Source organism: Hetaerina americana, unplaced genomic scaffold, assembly GCF_022747635.1.
Source record: "Hetaerina americana unplaced genomic scaffold, ioHetAmer1.1.p SCAF_3, whole genome shotgun sequence".
NCBI lineage: Eukaryota > Metazoa > Arthropoda > Insecta > Odonata > Calopterygidae > Hetaerina > Hetaerina americana.
This window is the reverse complement of record NW_027286874.1, coordinates 55,682,829-55,701,964: the sequence shown is the minus strand read 5'-3', so window position 1 is coordinate 55,701,964 and position 19,136 is coordinate 55,682,829. Positions and strand designations below refer to the sequence as shown.

At 38.1% G+C, this 19,136-nt stretch overlaps 1 protein-coding gene across 1 annotated transcript; it reads left to right on the top strand.

Annotated features, from left to right (window-relative positions):
• Positions 1-1,271: 1,271 nt before the first annotated feature.
• LOC139690395 (thioredoxin domain-containing protein 17-like) lies at positions 1,272-4,508 on the top strand. Its single transcript, XM_071587830.1, has 3 exons — positions 1,272-1,588; positions 3,233-3,314; positions 4,170-4,508. Exons 1-3 carry the CDS (start codon positions 1,444-1,446, stop codon positions 4,318-4,320), a joined length of 378 nt encoding a protein of 125 aa, XP_071443931.1. The 5' UTR covers positions 1,272-1,443; the 3' UTR covers positions 4,321-4,508.
• Positions 4,509-19,136: the final 14,628 nt, after the last annotated feature.

Below are 19,136 nucleotides of genomic sequence, written 5' to 3'. Positions count from 1 at the left end.
GGTGAGTTACTGACTGGTTTCTGCTCAAGCTTCAAACCAAATTCAAAATAGCCACTTTGAAATGATCTTGAACAATTTTCTTATATATTTTGTTTCAACTCTCATAAAAAATCATGCTAGCATTAATCTTTCTGAATCCACTCCCTATTTTGTCCAATCAATGGTTCATTTAATTAAAATTCTACTATCCTTCTGATCTCTCTCTGCCCTAAAGATTTGAAGCAAAGTAGCAATTATTTACCATTACTTTGGTTTTTGGCAATATTTTCACCTAATTGATCATGTACCTTTCTACTTCTTCCTTCCTATGACTGGTGGTCAGCATATACACCTGGACTGCCCAGGTCTGTTTTTATTTCCGTTAATAAGATTCAATCATTCACCTTTTCCATATTCACGAACCTCCCAAATATCCTATGTAGTACTCTCACTACCTCATTTGATTTTCTTTCCATCCACTATATATTACTCTGTAAATATTGCTCCAATAATCCCCACTACATTTCCATCTCATTTGCACAGACCTAACTGGTACATCTGAATAAATTACAGATTCAGGTCTAATGCGGTGGAACCCTTCCATAATAACAGAGACAAAAACTTGCAATTTTCAAGTGAAGGGAAGAAACTAGATGCTCTAGAACAATTTGAAATCATTCAATGCAATATCCAAAATGATCAGTTATTAAATGACAATTTATTTCAGTCACACTCCAGTAACTCTTGCCTGCCCTTCCTTGCTCATTTAACACACAAGAGCACACTCCCATCCCCCACCATCTTCCTACCACACCCTGTCCCTCTCAGCAATGTCATCTCGATGACCAATGGAAGAAAAATCCTGGGTTTACTCTGATGGGGAATGGATATTTCTTCCCCCCTCTCGGATATACCCTTCCTTAAAAACAACCCCTTGCCCAATGGCTTAATATTGATCATCTGCGCTGATAATCTACCAAATAATTCGAACCCATCATGATATTTTGATGGAAGGATACTCTTAGAACAATCGGTAGGATGATGTTAAGGTTGTCTAATTACTTTGAATACCCTTTCAAAATCAAACGTTTCTAGAAATACTTAAGTCGATCCCCCACACTGATCGACTGCTTAGCCACTCTATCGATATGTCTCGATGTACTGAATTCTTGGAATTTGATAATATGTCACCAATTATTACGGTTCAAACATCCGCGGCGTACTGCTTGCAGCTGCTGGCCGAATGACTATGCTGTAGCTAAAATAGTAGTCATCGTGGCCAACAGATGTCAGGCAAGTGATGACCAAGAAGATTAATGCTCACGAGCACGTTGATGGTGCGCTACTATCACGGGGACGTTGTAATGCAGGCTAGTACTTCTGATCAAATTTAGGTGGTGAGTTATCTTATCGGAGTAAGTGATTTCTTGGTGGTCACCCGATAGGAGTACGCGATCCGCAAATATGGTGGTGAGGCACGCTGTGGAAGGTTACGAAGCGTTTAATAATTCAATAAAAGAGTTAGAATCTGCAGAAAAAACCATACTTGTATTATTTAGTGGATCGAAAGGAAATGAAGAAAAAAGCTGGTGCCCTGACTGTGTCGCCGGTAAGCATATGTCGTTAATGTCTGACCTACTGTCATCAAAATTTGGCAGGTGTTTTTCGCTTATTATTTCAATGAAATACTCCGCTGGTACAGGTCATGAATGCCCTAAGAATGCTCGTCGAATGGTTTTGAAATAGGCACCATACCTCTAGGACTGGAATGAGGTTTGCTAAGAGTGTGGGAACTTTTCTGTACTCTACAGGGGATTTTTCCTTCAACCGAATATATTGGTTCTAATGTAGAGGCTAATTAAATGACACCCAGTAGTGATTATCTGATTGTAGACATTGTCATCTTGAAATATACCGCTGAAGATTAACCCAAGTTGATGTTATATCATCATCGGATAAAGACTATGAAAAGTTGTCCGTTGATATTTATTATTTGAGAATTTTATTGATAATGAACGGTGTAGTATTTTGGTTGAAGGGGTGACATTGTGGGACACATTAATGTTTATATGTATGAAGAAAGGGCACGCGAAGAGAAGAGTAGGTAGTGTGATATAGTTTTCATGGAGACATTTTTGAGTGTTTATAATGTTAATGTATTCATAATGCATTGCAATCCAGATGGTATTCCAAGTGAATATATTTTTACTGGATATGCAAGTGAATTATGGAGGTAGATTTCTTTGGGTCATTTTCTTTTCAACCCTACTGGCACAAAATTGTTTTGGGATTCGCTGATATCATGGAATACAAATTTGGGAAAATTCTGTTAATTATTTTCAATTTTGTGTCCCAATTTTCGAATGTGTGTCACTATTGGCACCTTCACTGACATGGTAAAGTTATAAGGTTCTTGCATGCATGTCACAGTTGTGTATGCTTTGAATGTATCTTTCACCTGTGCTTCTTTTGAATTAATTACTTCAGCATTATGTGGAAAATTGTCATTTAATTTCTCTTCTGGTTCATAATTGTTTTTATTGTGTACAATTCATTAAAAAATCAAGCCTTAAAAGGAAGTTCATTTGTCTAAAGAGTATGTTGTGTATCAGCCACATTTAACAAATTTAACAATATTACTTAGTTTTGCATTAAATCAGGGGTTCTCAATCCATCTGGGCTTGTGGGCCAGACTCTGGTGCAACACCTGTGTGGCTAGTCACGAGGGTAGATGTGAACCAGAGCTATGCCATGTGTGCCTGGACTGGCAGTGGGCAGTGAACTTGAAAGCCTAGCAGGAGTGATTTTAGGCCAACACTGTGGCAGAGAGACGAGAGAGTTGCACCTGTGTCATCCCAATATTGCTGAACCCAGCACAAACATAATGGAAAGGCTGTTTAACATTTTCCCTTAACATCCCAAGCATGGCCCATGAGAAGGTTGGAAAAAAGGGAAGTGGGCTGAGTCAGGCCATTTGAGCACCTCTGCCTTAAATGCATTGGACTGAATGGGAAATAAGTACAGGCATAGTGCTGCACGGTTATTAGGAGTTTTTTTAGGATCTGTACTAAATACTTGTATGCACTTTATTTAAGAGAAATTAATCATTCAGAGGATGTTTCAGCAACTTGGCTGCAGATTTTTCATAGATTATTCTTAGATACAGTGTAACCAGAAATACATATTATATCAAGTTGTAACCTCTCTTGTATTTACAGAGTAAGTGATTAAATTTTTCAATGCATAATTTCAGCGGATCCAGTTATTGATGCAGTACTGGATACATTAGATGACAGTGTAGTGTATTTGTATGTTGGAGTGGGAGACAGAGACACGTAAGCAAACATATTTAAATAAATATAACCTAGTTATTTTGCATATTTCATTGGTCACTTTAATTAATCTTATCAAGGATGGTGAAATTGCAGTTTTAACATGTATGAAATTCCATGGTATAGGTATATTAGTTCATGAGCCGACACACTCAGTAGCTTACTTTGCCTAATCCTTATCAGATGATAGATGAGATAGAAATTGCTTAGGGGAGACATGAGCGAACAGCAGCTCAGAAGGAAAGAGTAAAGGGAAAGAGAGGCTGATTTCCTCTTTCTCTTTTGTAGGTGGGCTTGTTAACATCAGCTTATGTGCCTAGGAAATTCACTCCCCTGATGGCCAGCCTTCTAAAATTTGTCTTAAATATACCAAAATAATTCATTACTCCCTACCAGCTTAAACGCATTCCTAAAATTGCCCTTCTTTTTAGTACTTGTTTCTTTGCTAATGTGATATAATCAGCCAGGTTAATGGGAGACTAAGACTGTTCAACTTCAGGAAAGCTATGGATTTTCCTACATGCATTGCACTTTGGCATTTTCAGTGACCATTTCTCCAACAAACTTTCTCCTGAAAATTAAGTGTGGTTATTATTTTACCTGCATTAGGAGAAGATTTTAAAATTATATTTTATTTTTTGCATAATTGTTGTAACATAAATTTATTTTGCAAATGAGCAATTAAAAATTCCATATGAGCCCTTGTTGACATATCTCTTATACCATCTGTACCAAAAATATGGGCAAAGTATTATTAACATGGGAATCAAAGCTAATTAAATAGTTAGAGAATGGAATGAGTTATTGTATTGGCATCATAAAATGTCTAACATTTAATTTAACTCTTTTTCTTTCCAGCTGGAAGAATCCTAATTGTGTATTTAGAAAGGATGAACGGCTGAGGTTGTCCTCGGTCCCAACATTAATTTGTTGGGGAAAACCCCAGCGACTAGAAGAAGAAAAGTGTTGCAATCCTGATCTCATTCGCCTTTTGCTGGAAGATGACTAGTAATTTGATGAAGCGATGTGCATTGAAATGGCCTTGATCTTTCATATTGCAAAATCATACCCTATGGCATCAAATATTTTTACAGCAAAACTGCAGAACCATATGCCTTGTTGATTATAATTACATGTATAATATTTTATATATGATTGATGCAGTTTTGTGTGAATAAATGTATATTTCAAAAATAAGTTTTCAAATGGCCTCAAAATTTCCACTTTTTGCATTTAGCTGCTGTTATTAAAAAATATATTTATAAGATTTAACCCATTGCTTTGCATTCATTATTTGTGGAAGGGATTCCATCAGTACAGTATATTTATGCACATGCTGTAATTCAGGTTTTTTTCTATTTAGAGAATATTTTTCCTTATGTACCCATTGTTTTTGCATACACTATGAAACCTAAATCTTATGGGTAGTTTACATTTCATACTGGGATTCTGTAAAACCAATGTAGGTTGGAATGACACCCTACTTCATTCAATAATTGTGATTGATGTGATTTGTCTCTTTTATTCATTCTGTACTTGGAGGTGATAGTGCATATGTATGATGTAATAATAGTATTGAGTATGAGTGTCCGATCTCTTATATGCCTGCTTACGTAGAGTGGTGCCTGAGTTACTGCAACATAAAACAACTTAATATGTACAAAGGCATTTAGATCTCATGCAAGTTTAATTTTAGCCTTTGAAATTTTTCAGGAAGATTTGGAATATTTTAATCACAAAACACATTGCATTCATATAACAAAGAGCATACCACATATAATTTATTGATGCAAAAGTGTGTCTGTCAAACGGGGAAATGGTGGCAGATGTAGTTATGGTTATCTGCATGTATGCACTACTAGGGAATGTATCAGAGTGTGATTATCCAGATGCTCTGGGACTTGAATAGCTACACACCCCTTGGGTGAAACTGAGGGTGTCCTGAGTTACCCAGATTGGAATCCTCTTGACAGGTAGTAGATTACTTTGTCCTTTGGGTTATATGACTCCTATGCCAGAGTTATGTTGAATTTAATAATACTTTATTGTGTAAACATTGCTTGATAATCGCCTTTGGAGTAAATGGAATATATTGGTGTCACCAAGGGCTACCCCTTTGCTTATTTATTTTTTGGTCTGAATTGGCAGGAGGAGGCTGGAACTTAAAGATAAAGTCATTGAGCTTTTTGTAGAAATAATCCATCTTAATAATCATCTCTAGCTGGGGATCCTGAACTAGGAAACTTCAAATACCTAATCTCCATACCATGTATGATTTCCTTCGCAACCAACTTTCTATAGTTCATTCTTCAATGGTACCTATATGCTGCTCTATCTCCTGATCTAACTCAACATTTTTGCTATTCATAAAAGATTTTCATCATCTCCAAGTGTGTGTATGAATATCCAAATATGTGAAGCCTACGGACTAAAAACCCAGGAAGTAGTTATTTGGCATAATGGCTTTATTACAGTAAAGCTGACAGATAGATTGCTAAACTTAACGTGGGGTCTCTCGTAGCCATTGGGATGTGCAGTACCATCATAAAAATGCTACGGAGAATACCAGAATAGCCATTCAGCCCTTCACTGGTTTCAATATCAAAATACATTAATACTTATGATGAATGATGTGTTATTTTATGCATGAAATGATATTTTAATTCTGCGGATGGATTGTTCTGATCATATGTTGTTTGATTGAGGGTGTCATCTTAATAAGTGGAAAATGTCATTATTTAAATATGAAATCTATGCAAAAATTTCATATTGTTGTCCTCTTCAAGCTGGATATAGAGACTATTGCAAGGGGAAAAAATGAATGTTTAGTTTATATGCATGAATATATTGTTCAAATTGAAGTCCTTTGGAAAGGGAGATCTTTGTGTTGTCTCATATTTAGGGGAAGCACTGGAATCCCAACCCACCCCCTCTAATGGTTCTTTGTACCTATAGCTCTCACAATTTTTTAATATGATCCAGTGGTTGGTACAGCTTGCTCTTTATCCTTGAAATTTATCTTGGTTGTCAAATGAAGTCCTCGATCACCTAATTTACCAAACATTTTGCTATTCTTAACAGACTCTGAGACTTCGGTAGAAATAATGTCATCTAATACTGTTCCTACCTATATATTTTGTAATTAGTAGCTGCTGGCTTTTGTTTCTTCTTTGGTTACTCTGAACTTTTATTGTTATTATGTTTTGTATTATCTCATGTTCATTTGCATAGTCATTTGTTCATTTTTGAATGTCATAATTTAGCAGAATTCTACTCTCCTGAAGTACTAAAATCTCCCATGTTTTTTTTGCTTAGTTAACTTGTATACGGTGAGGCTAGCTATTTATTAACTGTTATTATTAGGTAATCTACTGGTTAAGGTAGGTTTTTGGATGGACACAGCTACTAAATAAAACATTTTGTGACTCCTAACAAAACACAAAATCCAGCATCCTACTCTATATCAGGTCCCTCTTCATCTCAGAGTACTTTCTTCCTCCCTTCATCCCGTCCAACATCCCTATCATGTTCCTTCCCTTTCCTCGTTTGCCTAGCATTCTCCCCTCAATTACAATTTTCTGGTAATTAATGGGTTAAATGAAACATAAACATCCAAATCAATTTGGCTCACAAAGAAGGTTGGTAGTGACAGGTTTACATTTTAGCTACTGTAAATGGAAATATGTATTAAATCTGTATGAATTACTTGGGAAAAGGGGGAGAATCATATTCTGATTTGTAAAAAAAATCAGGAACTTCTTTTTAAAGGAGATAATACCTTGGGATAATTTATGTCTTTATACACTGCAATATTATGACCAGCATCAAGAATCCTCCCGCCATTAACAAGAGAATATTTCTCGAAGAATAGCTGTTGATTTCAGGAAGACGCCTGTTACCATGGCAAAGGGGTAATCTTGACTTTATCGTACCTTATTTAAAAATTCCATTCCCATCGTTTATGATGGTAGAGGCCCCCATATTGTGAATGGGACATTCTTTGGACTTTATGGTAATGATGAATTAGTAGAAACCGCTTTTCGAATCTTTCTTTCAAAAGTGACAACCTCTGGACATTCATTATTTAGTGCGTCATTTAGTTGCATGTCGTTTCCCCAACGCATATCCATCACTAAAATTTTATTAACTTGAACTATTAATATGATGTGGGTGACAAAGTTTGACGTGGCTCTTCTTGAGGTTAGCAACATATTGTAATACGCAGCTGTTTTTGAAATTTTGAAGAGTGCGAATTTATCAGCAGGTACTTTTCCCTACTTGTGCTGCCCTCAGTGTTATGATAATGAAGTGAGAAGTTTTCTTTCGCGCGTTCCTTGTATTGGTTTCTTCATGGGATACTTCAGTTTGGCGAAGGTATATAGTTTGATTATCATAAAGTGTGCGATATGATTACCTTAAATTTGTTATTTGAGCCATTTGCATGCACTTATTCGTCACTTTGCAGTAGCTGGATTACTTCCAAATACCCATTTTGTAATTGCTGCTGGTTCCTGCATGATGTCATTTAAGCCACATTCTACAGGTAAAACCTTACAATTTATATATTTCATGCACATTTCTATGGTGTGTTTAGATTTAAATGTTGTAGGCACTGATAATAATATGTACTTCAGTGGTGATATTGCTCTTATTCGAATGTCTGATTTCTGTTAAAAAATCTCTCTTCTAAAAAAATTGCTTCAATGCATCTTATTTAACTTGCGTTCCTGTCCAAGTACTTACTGAAATATTCCTTTCCAATTGCTAGTTAAGCTAATTTGGTTATCATACCTGGTGATTTTCGTTATGAGAAATCGATTATGACGGTTAGAAATCGAGAAGGTACCGAACAAGGACAATAATGCATGCTACAAGTATATGTGGTAAGGAAATATTACTAATTATATCGCCATTATCCATGACTAACAAGGAAATATATTTACTTGATTTTTACTTGCAACTTTTGAAATCCTATCCAATCTTAATTTAATGTTTAGAAAGTACTGTAAACCTGAAGCCATATGCGAATTTGAAGTCTGCGGGAACTTGGAATTCTGGCTGATTTATAGTTAATACGGCTCCAGAGTCACCAGGATTTGAACTCGAGCACACCACACACTTAAAGTTTTTTCCTATGTGTCCGATAATCCGTTTTTTCGCTAAAGTGTCTCCAAAATATTTGGAATCACATACAAACTTGGTCATTAATATAACATCATCTATGTACTGAAAATGAAAATTCATCCTGCTGAATGGTTGTAGTGGTGATAACATTGACCACCAGGTGGCTGCAGATGTCATAGCATATGCTTCCTTGGTATAACGTACACCTTTTGTTGTAAGCGGCGCATTATCTTATCATTCTTTACTCTCACTGCTGGGCCCGACATAAATATGTCACCCGGCGTTGAATTCACAATTTGAGGAATCTCATTCTGAGTGAGTGCATCCTTGCATCCATCTCCACATGTTACGCTCATAGATCTTGCGATAAAAATGTTAGTAGCGGAAACTAGGCCGAACAAATAAATGTTTACTTCTTTCTTGTTGTATTGGGTGGCAAGACCCATTTCATGAGCAAATATGTAAAACCAGGACATTCAATCTGTAGGAAACTTCTCGAAAGTTAAAGTTTTGATGCCCGGCTGGCCCACACTATCATACTCATGTAATTTACTAAGTTGGGGCTTGAAAAAGGCTCTATGCATACTCATCTACATATTTACCCGCAAGGCGCCTCGTCGAGTATCATTCATTAGCTAATAGTAATTGTGAGTCATTTTGGATTGGGTCGTCACGTTTATAACAAATCAGTATCATTATATTCCAGAGCAGTTTGAATGGTTGTGTCTTAGTTCTCCACTCCTCTGGTAGAAAATAATGTTTAAAAAGGTTAATTTTAATTGGTTTCTCCAATGTACTGAAATATTTCACTTGCCCAATTCATTCTGAAGTAAATTGGTATAAACAATAGAAGCAACATATATCGCAGCATAGTAAATTTTGACGCGACACGAATACATGTACACATTTTACTTACACTTACATATTCTTAAGATTTTTTACACCTTAAAAATATAAATAATTGTAAAATATTTATTTTATCGTTATAGTCTGCTCTTTATAAAAGATTTGGCATTGATAGATGAAATATAATCTAGATTTTTATTTTCGTGAAAGCTTAGTTGGAGCGAGCTTAATTATTATTAGGTATTGATAGACCTTAGCGTAGAGATAGATGTTTTATGGTCCCTAAAAACAATTTGTGCTTCTAAAACATTTTTATTTTTCTCCCTTTATTTCAACTCCTCAAAACTTTCTTCTCCTTCCTGATCGAATTCTATCTCTAATAGATTTCCAGCACACCAACCTTCATTACTTACCTCATGATATTCATTCCCTTTTAATATCTTCTTTGGATTAACCTCCGTAACCTCCTCTCCCCACTTCGCCCAATCCTTATTTCAATTTTTTCCCCACTTTCCTTCTCTATGCATCTCAAATGTGTTCAAGCACTGCATGCACGATCGTTTTTTATCCTCAAAAACTGAGTGAATGGAACAAGCATGCTCTTCACTTCACATTCAAGTCTTCGGTTATCTTTTCTCAGCGTTTGTATTGGACAAATCTAGACAATTAATAATAGTGAATGTGGTCTGATCATTTCATTTTATTGAGGACAGTGACGAAGCGTTATTTATCCCGTGAAATATGTAATCTTAAAAATTTTATATTTTAATGGCTTAAGATATCTGAAAATGGCTTAATGGAATAATCGCTCTCTGATGGGTCGATATACTAAATTAAATTAAAAATCAACTGTCTGTTGGGAACGGTAAATGACAGAACATGATTTCGCTGCCTGTATTTGCTGATGAAGAATTTTTGAGTATTTTTGATAAGCAATTGCCAAAGTCTTATATGCTGGTTCGACGTCAATTTCAAATCGTTCTTCGAAACCATTACAAAATTTGAGCGTTGATTTAGGGTACATTGTTCTCTATGGTTTCATTTAAGACCTAGGCAAATATTTCCGTAAGTATCGCATCTTTTCATATGCTGATTCTTAAATATTCTTTATTTATATTTCTAAGTTTGTTTTTGAAATCCATGGGCTTAGTACTGGGTGAACTCTACCATCACCTACTAAACCGACCTTCGGGTTGATTACTGTGTTTATGGTTTATAGTTGTGTTTACGATGGTCTGTTCTGTCAGCAGAAATAATCCGCAAGTTGCTGAAGTTTGGTGATGTGTGGGACGTAACTTACAGGAAGATTATTGAGAAAATGATTAACCGACAACATAAGGCATTCGTGGTCGGATAGATGCTCGCCCAATGATCCACATGTCGTGAAAAGTGTGGTTCGATCACTTTTAGATTGCAGAGAGACTCACTTGACCTGGCGGCATCCTCAGACCCGACACTAGACTGTGAACTCGCACTCATTTCAGGATGCAGCAGCCAGCAGTCGAGGGTTAAATTCATGATAACACAAGGCTTATCCTGCTACGTATATTTGGTATGATAAGGCTCCCACTATTGCCAAATTTCGCACTTATTCCCAATGACTCGGGGAGCAGATCAGTGCTTGCGGAGTAAATGCGTCAACAATGGCCCGAATTCATTCGATACCAATTGTACGATTTTTTTTCATAATAACCATTAACCTAATCCTCCAGCCAAAGCTAAACATTTCCAAGATTAAAGCCAAATGAATGAAATAATTCTCGTTTGGACACACGGAGATACACGACGCACGTACTTGTTCGTAACAAAATGAAGGAAAGATATTTTGAGGAAGACTAAGAGACAAGTGCTCATGACTAGCAAGGAGGAATGTGGAGCAGAAGAACTATCATGCCGTATGATACTTTATTTTGAGTCGGGAAAAATGGAGGGCTTCAGCCAACTAATCTTCGGATTGCAGGACTAAATTGCAATAAAACATTCCGCAATAGACGCCCTGATGTAATAAAAACATAAAATACGTGTACTTTTGAATTCAGCAGCGGAATTTTATTCCAGCTATTTTGTTCTCCCTGGAGATGATACGAAATTCTGGACCATTCAAGATAAATAATTCATTTTTCTTCGATTGGTATGACTCGCTTAAGGGGTAAAGGTCGATTTCTCATCTCTTCGATGGATTTATTCCCGCCACTCCATCCCCATCATACATATATCCTTTCTCTTTCACCATTGCTCTAACTTCTGCTCCATGGTACATTATAGCTTTAACTACCTCTCCGCCCTCCGAGCCCTCATTCATGAGCCAGAAGGAATAAGGAAAACAACTCTCGCTCTTTCTCTCTTTCTCTATTCGGTATGCGTGGAAGCGGCCGCCTGCTTCGCAACTAAACCCCGAACTCGAAAGACTACATATAATGCTTTCAAAAAATGAGTAAGTATGCTCTGCTGAGGGTTGGAGGACTTCAGGTGAAGCGACCAAGGAGGAGAGGGAGGGAGGTAAAAGGAAAGGGATGAAGAGAGGGTGAAAACTAGAGTGGGGCCGAAAACAAGAGAAGGGCAGCGGGAAGAATATGGTAAAGAGAGAAGTGGAGCAGGGGGGGCCTCTCTCCTCCCCTCCGTTGGATGAGAAGAAGATTTTCTGGGGAGTGGAGCTGTTCTTCCTTGCACCTCTCACTCCTCTCTCTCTGGGTGGAAAATTAGACGGGCCTGAGGGCATTAGTTTCCTCGAAGCGACACCGGGTCGGACCGTTCGCTCGTTGGTTTCCCCTCCTAACTCGCCCCGCCGTCTGCCTTTGCGTCTTTCGGTGCTCCTTTGGCCGTGCAATATCCAAAGTCACTTATTGCTAAATTCCAAAGAAACTGCGGGAGATGCCGCAACAGTAACTTTTGACGGAGTCATCCCCAGTCAAGGCGAATGATTTTTACACTCTGAAATTGTTGCATCACTTATTGCTCGGTGTAACGTGGGCCTTCAAACCGACCTTTGCTTCATCCCACGTTGTAACGTGGGATGAAACGATGGTCGCCGTCAGTTCTGTCAAAATGTAAGACACTTTCCGAACTCAAATGATTAGGGTTGATTATGGAAGTTCTCTTCTAATAAATCTGGTCTGCAGAGTGTCTTCCATCGCAGTCAAACTCGACTTTCGCGGTCAACGCCTTCCTCTCATACTATTCAATCTACTCTTGTTTATCTGTTTGTTGGTTCAACTCTCTTCCATTTTCTCAAAATCTTCAAGGCAGCGTAGTATTTGTCAATTACTAGTGCCATCAAGCAACAGTCGTTCATAACCCACTTTTACTTTTACCCCAAACACGCCTCAAGGCCCACATACATGTACCTACTTTATTTAGTCGACTTTTATGCTTATTCAGCGATGCCATGCTTTATTTTTAACCAGTAACTCAAAGTCAGTCATGGCTTCTCAATTTTATAGCATTCAGTAACTGCTTAGTCGCTCAATATTTTCTGAAAACCTTCTGCAATTTACCTTGGTGCATTTAGCACCTTTTCCATGTAAAAAAGGAAAGCGTGCTTTATTTCGCAAAATCGTGTATTTCTCAAGTACTTGCTGAAGTGTAAATATATGATATGTACATGCCCTTCCAGAGATAAAGGCATTTTCCTCTCCTCAAATTTTGTTCAAAGTATCTTTCATACTCTTTCAATCAACAGTTTACTCAACACGATCCCCGGTGAACTCAAATGACTAATTCCACTAACATTTTTATATTTCACATTACTCCCTTCCCTTTTTACGAAAATACGATTAGTGCATTAAGCCATACAGGTGCAACATCTGTACATATGTTACAACTTGAGATTGCAAGCCTATCATAATTTACAGGAATATCAATCATTCTCATAGAAACACCCGTTTTCTCAATTAAATACTTATATCCTCAACCATTCAAATCACCCATTTTTACATGCGTACACAGCAAAAGTTCTTTGCGATCATTCAATACACTCAGGGATCACCAAATGATCATATCACTCTCTGGGACGTATCTCTTCTCATATCAGTCCAACCATTTATATCACCTGATGCTTCTATTTTTTCACCGGGAACACACCCATTTAGGACTTTCTTCCAGATTTACCCAGATCTTACCTTTCACGTTTTCGATCTCGCCATCCAGTGATGCGCGACGAACTACAATTAAATCTCTTCGTGAGCAAATTTTCCTACAACCCCCAAATAAATCTAGGACTCATATTTTTCTTATTCCTTACGTCCCTTAGCACTCTCATCTAGCATCAAGCTACCGTAAAATCCTGACCACAGTCGTATCATTAACTCTTGGCCCCAATACTATTCACCACCAGGACACCCCGAAGGTTTTGCTTCACGTACGCACCAAACATCCAATTGCTTCTCAAGCATTTTATTCCATAACTCCTGTATATTCCCGTGCATACTTTACACTTTCCAAATACAAGCATCAATTTTCTGGGCATCACCATATCCATTTCACAATGGGCCATTCCCATAAGATGCAAGCAGCCCCTGAATTTGGTTGTCTGATACTTCTTGCATGTATTTACCAGCTATGGACAGGGTTAACAGGTTTTGCATAATGCTCCATGTGCACGGTTTCCCGCTGATAGTTACGGCCGTGGACCAATCAGTTTTGGCAAGTTTTCGTCATCATACCACTATTAAAACCTACGTCTAGTAATAACCTATGCCCGATTTCGGTATCCTAAAATAAACTCGTACCCCATCTGAAGGAACTACGTTGATATCCAGCACGCAGTTGCTTATGCCCTACTACCAGGAGGTGTATTTTTATGTTGACCTAACTGGTCTAGTTATGGCTCTCCTATTTAATTCTTTTCGCAGAAAGCTCATCGGCTCGTATTGTTGAATATTATTTGTCTCAAATCAATAATAAAGTATTACCTCATCGAATACATTTTTCCCTCTCGCTTTTTCAATTCGCATACCTTTTTAAAAAAGTTGTTCGGACCGGTCGTGTAAGTGCAATGCCCACCACACCGTGTGTGTAATAATAAATAAACTTTTTTCAGTTCTTGGAAGACGAGGCGGTCCATGGATGAAAATAAAACTACCTTCCAATTGAGATATCCTAAGAATTTCCGGCCGCCATTTCCATCGCTTCCTTCCTCATTATGCCAAAGCCTCCTCGCAGTCTTAAGGGTTGGAAAATTCCATTATAGTTTTCCTCCATTACCAAGTACCTGTGAATCAATATTTATGAAATCGTCTTGCCACCGTTGATTAACAAATTGAATTTTGTGAACTGGGGTGGTTGCAACATTTCTTGGACCTTGATCTCCATAATTATTGCGATAAATAACGATAATTCTCTCGATAGCTATCGGGAACCCTTGATTTCTTTATCTTTTCCAGTCTTATCCTCAAATAGGTCAGTAATTATCAATTTTGTGAATGATGTTAAAGTGGAGTTTTTTCGTGAGTAGCGATTTTCTAAATTTGATTTGTGTGCAGACAGCGTACATGTGTACTAAGGTGAACAAGTATTAACTTAAAAATTTTCAACCAGACGAAGGACTTATTTATCAGTAAATAATATGCCAGATAATACGTTTTACACCAGAGTTTTCCTTCCTAAGTCATTATTAAGACTCCAGAAAATAACCATTCGGTTTGCAGGAGTTGGATTTCGGTGGCCGATGTCTTTCAACAGAATTGATATGGTGATTGTTTGAAGCAATAATCCTTTTTGTGATTAATCCAATATGTGATGTAACTTCGTCATTAGCGTTTAATTAGTGATAATGTTTCCATTTTTCATTACGAACCGGATAAAAGAAGAATGAAATCCTATCCAGACATTCTCCTGACTTTTTATTCCGAAATTTTGCCCGATGATGGTAAAAGACATGCAGGTTCGGAAATTGAGAACTCAGAATTTCCGCTACCGTAGGGAGTGAGCAAATTAAGAGGGACTACAGGTATGGAAGAAAGGACTTCATATATTGTGACGAGAATATTTTTTTACTGGTAATATTTACCATCATTGAAACTCCTAACACATATTTTAAAAGAATGTTTGATGATATGCAGGTTTAAGGATTAACGATTATACACATTGTTAAAAAAAAAGAAATAATAGATCCCAAATCGTATTTAAAATAAAGTATTTTTACTCATGTGAACGCTAATATACTTCAATGCGGTAATAAACAAAAAACTTTTCACTATGAAAATTCCCATAAGTAATTTGGTTTTAATATTAACGAGTGGGCTACGAGTTATTTTTGCTTCTTCTTGTCATCTTTATATGCGATTTAGGTCGTACACTTTTAATAAATTTGTACTTGCCGAGCCGTTCATGGTCAAAGCTTTCCATTTGTTGTGCGTCAATTTCGTTTTATCAAGATGTACTTTCAGTGAAAGAAAATTTAGAACGTAACCAGTAAGTATAGTAATCCGAATTCAGAAAAACTTCAAAAATCAACTTTTTATTGATATTTTTATTTTCCTGCAAACTGAATTCACTTTTCTGCATGATCGCCGTTCCTCTCTAGGCACTTTTCGTAACGCTGCATCAACTTCTTCAATCCCTCAGCATAGAAGTTCGCCACCTGGGATTTGAACCAGTTGGCTACGGCGGTCTTGAGTTCCTCGTCATCTTCAAACCATTGTCCACAAAGCTACTGTTTCAAGTGGAAGAAGAGGATAGTCGTCAGGTACAACGTCGGGGCTGGGGATACCGGTCCGAAAACGCTCAACTCAATATTCTTTGCTCTTTCTGTTTGTCGGAAAGCGTTTTCGGTACACACACACTTGCACACAATTTTTGATATCAGAGCTTATCCGTGACAATCGGGTAAATAGTGGTGCGTCCAACAAGGGGAAATTTATCAACCAGAGTATTAATCGTAAATCGTCGGTCAGATCGCAGTTCTTGGCCTGAACGATTCCATCGGTCTGGATGCTAAGCCTACCCACTCCGCCCTTAATCCTGCATATTTGTGCTGCCATTTGTGAAGTCTCGACACCATCGCCTAACCACTTTACTCATTACCGTAGTCTCATGAACTAAGCTCAACTCCTGATGAAACTGGGCAGCTGATGATCCTCTTTCACACAAAAATTGAATCACGGCACGCTCTTCGCAACTGGCGGGAGCGACGTCTGTCGTAAACACTTTTATCTGCATTCGCCGAAAGGCAAACGACTACCGAATCAAAACAATAACTTCAGTGACTTCAAAAATAACCAATGGATGACGCTGCATACTTACGACTTTTCTCTGACCCGCAAATATTTAGATTTAAGAAAACGGCTGCTACTTTTCGAATATCTCGTATTTTTTTGGACCTCATTCCGCGATCATGAAATTTAAATATTTACCATTTTGCCCCCTAACATCAATTATGTAGACCAAAACTATTCATTTAATGTATCTCATGGAGCAAAGATTTTATTTTTAGTTTTGATTGGTAATTGGATATTACTTATCATGCTCCCACCGTGAGGGCCCGGGTTCGAATCCCGGAGGTAGCATATATTTTTCAATGGTGTCCCGATCCTTGAATTGCTTTGTGGAGAGCACCTTGAGTGAGTACGACGTACGTCGGATGGGACGTTAAACTGCGGCCTCCCTGGCGCCTTTCGACAAAAGTAGGCTAATGCTTACGCCGGGTTTCTCTCCACCCTTCCTTTCCCATCCATCCCTAATGTCGCAAATGACCTTAGCTGTCGGCCGCCTCCCATAAAACTACTACTACTTATCATGTTTATTTATTTCTACTCTGTCATTTTTCTTGATATTTCCTTGAATATCGTTACACAATTTATGAAGACATTTTATTAGAATTGCTGTTAGTATATCAATTAAATTTAAAATATTTCAATGTATATTATGTGGCTTAAAGCAAACGACATACGTAGTTATAAATTTGGGGAATAAATTTCAAAAATATTTCTGTCAGTTGAATATACACTAATTAATAACAAAATTTCACATGCACAATAATATGAACGATGCGTATCTTACGATACGAGAACATAGTCTGCCTACTCTTAGACATGATTAGTTCTCTTAAGTTGAAAATTATTTTGTTTTTACAATATAGTGATTTTACATTCTAGAATAATCTCATTTGTTGTTCAACTTGCATAAAGCTCATCCGGGTATTTTTTCTAGGTTGATGCTAATGTGAGGAATGTTTTAATTCACATCAAAGCCTGGATTTTTACAAATTAATGTCTCCTTGCTATCACATCTGAACCAATAACGATAGAATTACAAATCTAAACACTCCGCAATTACTATGAATAGATTTGAGATGAAAATAATATCGCGCTACCCTCGAAGTTAAATCGAGCTGCACTGCTGTCTTTATCCTTTCCGCTCATCCCACTCAAACTCCTCTTTCAATTGTTTTCTATTGTCGATAGAGATAATAGGAGGATAGTCGGCTCGTTCCAATTGTAGTTCACTGGCGAACATATCCTACATCTTCCGAACCGTTAAGTATACCCCGTGAAATCAAAGGGCGTGGCTGAGAGCGCGAGGGTTCTTTAAAGGAGCGAAAGATACGTTAGACCGTGGTGATGCATACCAACGCCTTCCCATTTCTTTGCCTCACACCACCCCTCCCTCCTTTTCCTCCCTCTCACCCACCATCTCTTCTCTTCTCTCTCTAACTCGCACACATGCACCCACCGCAGTCGTATTTCCATCAACGTCAGTCGGCAAAGTGGCTGACTCTCCCAGGGCTCTCTCTCCTTCTCAGACGTCTGTGGGGGAGTTTCTTTAATGGAGGAGGAGGTATCGGTCAGTTATGTTGGTGTCATGAGGGAAGGGTTTTATTTTTTTAAAAGAGTGTATGTGTAGGGGCGAGGGGGGGAGGGAGAAGGATAGAGGATTGTGGTGGGGGAGGGGCGGAAGACTCGGGAGAAGAGCCGAGGAGTAGGGCAGGCGGAAACCGAAAGGGGGTCTTGTGGCCGTAGGATCCGACGTCTGGTTCTGCCCAAAAGGGAAGTCTGTGGTGTTTTTTTAATGGCTAAGGCGAATCTTGAGAGGAGGATATGAAGTGGCTGGCCGCGTCCTAAAATTTAACTACCCTTTAGCAGTTTAGTTACTTGGCTCTCAGGATGGGTTTTAATGTCCCGGCGTACTATGTTGCAGCACCTCTGGCCCGCCTTCCCCCCTCTACCTTCCTCCCCTCTCTTCCGTGCGTTCCCACTCCCTCCGCCGCTCTCATCGCCCACACCCCCTTCCTTCCCCTCACTCTCACTTAAAAAAGAAGAATCTCCCACTTCTCTTCCCCCCTGTCTCTCAAGGCTCTCCCCGTTTGCACCAAGCGTCCCGTCTTCTTCTTAGTTACGCGGAGTTTTTATCCGGAGGGGAACCATCGCGAGTTATCTCCTGCGCTACAATCTTGGAGTCGCGCCATAAATTATGGGAGCAATCAAGATGTTCATCTTCTCATTCGTGCGATTCTCAATAGAACATGAGCTTTGTTTTTGCTGCTTGAAAATTGTGAATCTCGTTAGGCTTTTTTAATTTGAGAACCTATCGTTCTTATGAACGAAAGAAGAAAAAAGTATCAGGATAATTTTTTTATCCAAGTAAACAACTGGGAAATCAATTTTCGTTGAGAATATATGCGCGCGTATATATATATATATATATATATATATATATATATATATATATATATATATATATATATATATACATTCAAACACGAAATCCCGCCAAACGGCGAATAAATACTCATATATACAGAAACAGATATAAGGAAAAGGGATAGGAACACATAAAGGACGAACACAATAGAGGTGGGGAAGGCGGAATCGAACGGATCACAAGAGTAAAAATATTTCCTCAACCGGGACTCGAACA

Bases quoted from the DNA above. Each gene is read 5' to 3' on its own strand.
- LOC139690395 (XM_071587830.1), top strand. From the start codon at position 1,444: ATGGTGGTGAGGCACGCTGTGGAAGGTTACGAAGCGTTTAATAATTCA. The intron at 1,589-3,232 runs GTAAGCATATGT...GCATAATTTCAG, and splicing joins GTGCCCTGACTGTGTCGCCG to CGGATCCAGTTATTGATGCA. The intron at 3,315-4,169 runs GTAAGCAAACAT...TTTTCTTTCCAG, and splicing joins GGAGTGGGAGACAGAGACAC to CTGGAAGAATCCTAATTGTG.